This window comes from Microtus ochrogaster, chromosome 18, assembly GCF_000317375.1.
Source record: "Microtus ochrogaster isolate Prairie Vole_2 chromosome 18, MicOch1.0, whole genome shotgun sequence".
Lineage (NCBI taxonomy): Eukaryota > Metazoa > Chordata > Mammalia > Rodentia > Cricetidae > Microtus > Microtus ochrogaster.
Window position 1 is genome coordinate 20,500,178 of NC_022020.1, and position 6,162 is coordinate 20,506,339.

Consider the following 6,162-nt stretch of genomic DNA (forward strand, 5'->3'; position numbering starts at 1 on the left):
AGACCAGCCTGGTCTACAAGAGCTAGTTCCAGGACAGGCTCCAAAGCCACAGAGAAACCCTGTCTCAAAAAAACAAAAAAACAAAAAAACAAAAAAAAAAAAAGAAAAAAGAAAAGTGAGTGAGGATGATTTGGGGATCAGAGGAACTGGATGACTAGGATAAGGGCTTCTTGAGTAAAATTCTAAGCAGGGGCAGCAGCAAAAGAAAAAGGGAAAAGCCATCACTGTTATCTGTGTTTGAGAAAATAGCCTGGTGTTCTGGTGTGTTGGTGTACTCCCCTTATCCCAGTGCCCAGGAGGCCAAGGAACTCTGAAATTCCAAGCCACACTGGTATAGCTAGGGAATTGCAGGCTAGCCAGGGCTACACAGCTAGACCCTGTCTTAAATACTAAAAGAAGGCCTTATGGTGGTGACCCCTTCCAGCACTAGGGAGGCAGAGGCAGGTGGATCTCTTTGAGTTTGAGGCCAGTCTGGTCTACAGAGTGAATTCCAGTTAAGGCTCCAAAGCCACACAGAGAAACCCTGTCTTGAAAAACCAAAAAAACCAAAACAAAAACAAAACTCAAAACACACATGAATCCTGTTACATTTGGGGTTTGGGGAGGTAACTCAATGCTTAAGAGCACAGACTGCTCTTCTAGAGGACTTGGATTGATTCTCAGCATGAACATGGTGACCCATAATCATCTGTAATTCCAGTTTCAGAGTATCTCATGCTCTTCTGACCTCTGTGGGTACTAAACATGAGTGTGTTGCTTGGTACCCACATGCATACACATGCAGGCAAATATCCATACAACAAATTAAAAATATACATTAGGTTTCATTATTAATTAAATTTTACATGACTGTCACAAAACTGTATACTCATTAATTTATTTTTTAACAGAATAGGATATGGCAAAGAGATCAGAGAGATATGCGGGCCATTCAGCCGGATGCAGGTTATTATAATGATGTAAGTATAAGTTCTATAATACTAGCTTAATAAGAACCTCCTTCTAAACCTCAAAGCATGTGAGTTTAGGGTCAAGGTTGTCTTGACTTCTTTTTTATAGTTAACACATTTCCAAAAGTGTATGTAGTATTTACCTTGATTTAATATTGTCTCAACTTAAATATTCCTTTAAATTTAATGATGAATAAACTTAGGGGGCGGGCAAAAGCAATGTAGAAAGTTAAACAGCTTCAAAGTCTTTTAATAGAAAAATTAATTTTAAATTTGGGGTGCTGCAAACATGCTTTGCTGTATTGACTTGGAGAAGTAATTTAGGAAATCTGATGCTTAAAATTAAGTTGAAATTAATTTCTAGATTAATACTAACAGTTGTGTAACTTTTTATATTAGTTTTCTTTTAATGTAGAAAGTTACCCTGAAGTTCTCTGTAGATGTTGAAATAGTTACCTTGCTGTGTACCTTGTTTCTTCTCTGTGTGTTATCAGGTGTTATAAAACCCACTGTTCTTTTTTTTTTTTTTTGATAGCTGGTTCCACCTATAGGAATGTTGAATAATCCTATGAATGCAGTCACAACAAAATTTGTTAGAACATCAACAAACAAAGTAAAATGCCCAGTATTTGTTGTGAGGGTAAGTATTCTGTTAGATATTTTTTTAAAAAAATTAATTCTTAGTTTTACAAATGTATTTGACAAGGTTGGGCAAGGTAGCACATGTCTTTTTTTTTTTTTTTTTTTTTTTTTTTTGGATTTTCAAGACAGGGTTTCTCTGTAGCTTTTTGGTTCCTGTCCTGGAACTAGCTCTTGTAGACCAAGCTGGCCTTGAACTCACAGAGATCCACCTGCCTCTGCCTCCCGAGTGCTGGGATTAAAAGCACGTGCTACCACCGTGCTAGCACATTTGTCTTTAATCCCAGAAGCAGGAGGATTTCTGTGAGTTCAAGGCCAACCTGATCCACATAGTTCGAGAATAACCAGGACTACATAGAGAGACCCTAACAGTTTTACTTTGGAATCCACTCTTTTATCCATTTGTGCACTGATAGTAGGATAATGTACTTTGTTGAGTTGTTTTTCATCATGTTATAGAATCTTGGAATATGTAGCATTTCATACTGCAGCAGGTCTCAGGATAGCCCTTGAGTAGAGATGGCTTTGTTGCTGTTGGAAAAACAGCATCCTAAAGTGAATAAAAAGCTGTCAGGTTTTGTTAGGAAATGGTGTTTTAGGACAGCTAAAAAACTATGATACATCATCATACTTAATAGCTCTGTGAAGGTTCCCAGTAGTTTCTTTGGAATTATAAAATACAGTTTTATAATCAGGAAGATAGTCACATTGCTTTATATTTTGAAGGGATTTTTCAGTAAAAGATTCTTTTCCATATCGACCAGACATTCAGTTCATATTCCTACAGATGATAGTGTAATAATTTCCTTTTATTTCATTTCTTTTCTTCTTCTATCTTTTAAAAATTTTTTAGAATTTATTATTATTTGGATTTTCAAGACACGGTTTCTCTGTGTAGCAGTCCTAATTGTTCTGGAATTAGCTCTTGTAGTTCAGGCTGGCCTCGATTCCCCTGCCTCTGCCCCCCAAATGCTGGGATTAAAAGCATGCACCACCACTGCCAACAAGAATTTTTTTGTTTTGTTTTTTGTTTTCTGAGATAAGGTTTCTCTGTATAGCCCTGGTTGTCCTGGAACTTGCTCTGTAGACCAGGCTGGCCTCAAACTCAAGAGATCCTCCTGCTTCTGCCTTCCAAGTGCTGGAATTAAAAATGTACACCACTGCTGACTGGATTGATTTTATATTAAATGATGTGTATACATGCATGTCTCTATGCATGTTAGTGGAGGTGCCTTTGGAGGCTAGAAGAGGGCATCCAATCCTTTGGAGCTGGAAGTTACAGGTTGGTAGCTGCTTTATGTGGATGCTGGCAACCAGACTCAGGCCTCCTGTAAAATTAGCATATTCTTTTAACCATTGAGCTAGTTCTTAAACTCCCATGTATAGTTAGTGTTTGTTTGTTTGTTTGTTTGTTTGTTTTTTAACTCTTTGCTCTTTGGGGGCCCGCCACCCAGATCCCAAATAAACACATGAAGGCTTATTCTTATGCTTATGAATGCTTGGCTTTAAAATGGCTTGTTTCTAGTCAGTTTTTCTTAAATTATCCCATTTACCTTTTGCCTCTGGGCTTTTAATTTCTCTATTCTATGTTCTTTTCTTCCCTTTCTCTGTGACTAGTTGTGTGGTTGGGTGGTTGGCCCCAGGTATCTTCCTCTTTTCCTTTTTTGTTCCTCCCTGTGCTCTTCTAGTCATTCTCTTCCTGCCAGCCCTGCCTATCTTTTCTCCTATGTAGCTATTGGCCATTCAGCTCTTTATTAGACCAATTAGGTATAAAACAGGCAAAGTAACACAGTTTTATAGAGGTAAACAAATGCAACACATCTTTGCATCATTAAACAAATATTCTACAGCACAGACGAATGTAACACATATTATCTAATATTCCACAACACCCTTGTTTTTTATTTTATTTTTAAACTTTATGTATATGTGGGGGGGGGGGCTCTCCCCTATGGTGTATATGTGGCGATCAGGATCACCAATGGAGTTGTTTCTGTTGTTTGACCTTTATGTGGGTTCTAGGAGTTGAGCTCACATTGTCACGATTCTCTGGAGCTATAGTTAACAGGTGGTTGTGAGCTATTTGATGTTGGTGTTGGGAAGCAAACTGTCCTGAATGACCTGCAAACACTTTGAACTGCTGGGTCATTCTCCAGCACTTTATTATCCTTTTGTAATGCAGAAAACCTTTCTGAAATGGAACCTGTACATCTTGTATCTATATTTTTAATTTCTCCCTTTAATACTAAGGATAGAACCTAGGACCTTGCATATGTTCTGAATTACATCTTTAGCTTCCCACCCCTTTAAGAACAAACCATACAACAATAAACCTCATGCTAGTTTTGAACTCATCTTGTAATGTAGCCTATGCTGCCCTAGAAATCTTGGTCCCCTTTCACCTTGTCCATGTGGTAGATAAGTTTTCTTCTTTGGAGATCGAGTTATGAGATCTTAGAAAATTTGTGTGTATTAAAGACACAGTCTGTTAAAAGGTTATTAAGAAATTCTGTATATTTACAGTTTGGTTTACTACAGAATTGATAGGGTTAGGATCATAGCAAATAACAAAATCTAGGAATATTAAGAGCACTTTATTCAGAATCATCAAAATGATGTTTTATTGATAAAGCAATAAAGAGCACGTGGCCATATGTATTTGCACCATTTTCCAAATAAACTTTATTTTATCTATTTTATCATGTTTTTTTAAGCACACCTATCTTTTTTTTTAACATTTATTTATTTATCATATATACACATGACAGAAGAGGACACAAATCTCATTACAGATAGTTGTGAGCCAGCATGTGGTTGTTGGGAATTGAATTCAGGACCTCTGAAAGAGCAGTCAGTGCTCTTAACCTCTTCAGCTCCCAAGCAGACCTATTTTTGCTCTGTCAGTTTTTGCTTATATAGGATTGTGCTGACCTACTTTGTATTAATATCCTTTATGAACAATTAGTGAAGCTGAACAAAAAGGAAAAATGAATTAGGCATACACACAGACAAGTACTTAATTATCTGTTTGTCCATTCTTTCATCCGGATGTCCGTCTATCCATCCATTTTGTGACAGGGTCTTATTATATAGCTCTGACTGGCTTGTAACTCATTGTGTAGACCAGACTAGCCTTAAGTTCACAGACATCTTCCCACTTCTGCCTCAGTAGTACTGGGATTATGGTGTCGCCATGCTTGGCAAAATAAATTATTTTATTTTTTAATGATTTTTTTCAAGCCAGTGTTTCTCTGTGGCACCCTGGCTGTCCTGGAAAGCACCCACTCATTCTGTAGAACAGGCTAGCATTGAACTCACAGACATCTGCCTTCCTCTACCTCCTGAGTTCTAGAATTAAAGGCATGCACCACTGTGCTTGGCCATATGTTCTATTTTAACGTGATTAGCAAGTATGTCACAGATTCACTTTAGCATACAAGCTGTGACATTTAAATAATCCTATAGTGTTGGTTCTAATGTATTAAGGCTTTTTTTCCCCATTGTATCTTCCTGTATTGAGATAGGCTCTTGGTAGTAGATCATCATTACTGGCATTATTGACTCTTGTTTTGCTTTTTAAAAAATAATGCAGCCTGAGGCTTGGCATTGAGTTTAGAAGAGCATAAAATAACTCCCTGAGATCTGCCCGCCTCTGCCTCCAGCCTTTTTTTTTTGGTAGAGTCTCACATAGGCCAGGACATTCTAAGCTTTGCTATGTATCAAAGGATGGCCTTGAATAATAATAATAATAATAATTATTATTATTATTAATAATAATAATATGCCTTGGTGTTTTGCCTACATGTATGTCAGTGTGAGGGTATCAGATCCTCTGGAACTGGAGTTACAGACATTTGTGAGCTGACATGTGGGTGCTGGGAATTGAACCTTAGACCTGTGGAAGAGCAGGCTGTGCTCTTAACCAATTAGCCTTCTCTCTAGTCTCGACCTTGAACTTTTGATTCCATTCCTCTATCTCTTAAATGCTAGAATTACAGGCAGTGTACCACTCTGCCTAGTTTGGTGTTGGAATCAAACTTGTGTTCTAGGCAAATATTCTAACATCACTAGCTTCTCTCCTAACTTTTAAAGAATATTTAGTTGTAGGGAAATTTTGATATTTTTAATGTTCTTAATGTAATTATTGTTACCATTTTGCTTGAGGAGGGAGGGGTATTTTATTTTTGAGACAAGGTCCTAGCTGGCCTAGAACTTGCTATCCAGACCACGTTGGCCCTGAACTCATAAAGATCTTTTGCCTTTGCCACCCAAGTGCTTGGGATTAAAAGTATGTGCCACATGCCTGGCTATTCTTTATTTAGCTATTTATTTTGTTTTTATTTCCTTATTTTTAGAAGCAAGGTTTCTTCCTTTCTTTCTTTCTCTCTCTCTCTCTCTCTCTCTCTCTTTCTTTCTTTCTTTCTTTCTTTCTTAAAGATTTCCGTCTCTTTCCCGCCACCGCCTCCCATTTCCCTCCTCCTCCCCCAGTCAAGTCCCCCTCCCTCCTCAGCCCGAAGAGCAATCAGGGTTCCCTGACCTGTGGGAAGTCCAAGGAACCCCCACCTCCATCCAG

At 37.9% G+C, this 6,162-nt stretch overlaps 1 protein-coding gene across 2 annotated transcripts in view; it reads left to right on the forward strand.

The window, feature by feature from the left end:
- Wdr33 (WD repeat domain 33) overlaps positions 1-6,162 on the forward strand; it is a 114,987-nt gene that overhangs the window by 31,550 nt on the left and 77,275 nt on the right. For both annotated transcript variants that reach the window (XM_005355859.2, XM_026783593.1), the window contains exons 3-4: positions 891-959; positions 1,486-1,590. In XM_005355859.2, coding sequence (XP_005355916.1) covers positions 891-959; positions 1,486-1,590 — 174 coding nt within the window. The remainder of the gene's footprint in view (positions 1-890; positions 960-1,485; positions 1,591-6,162) is intronic.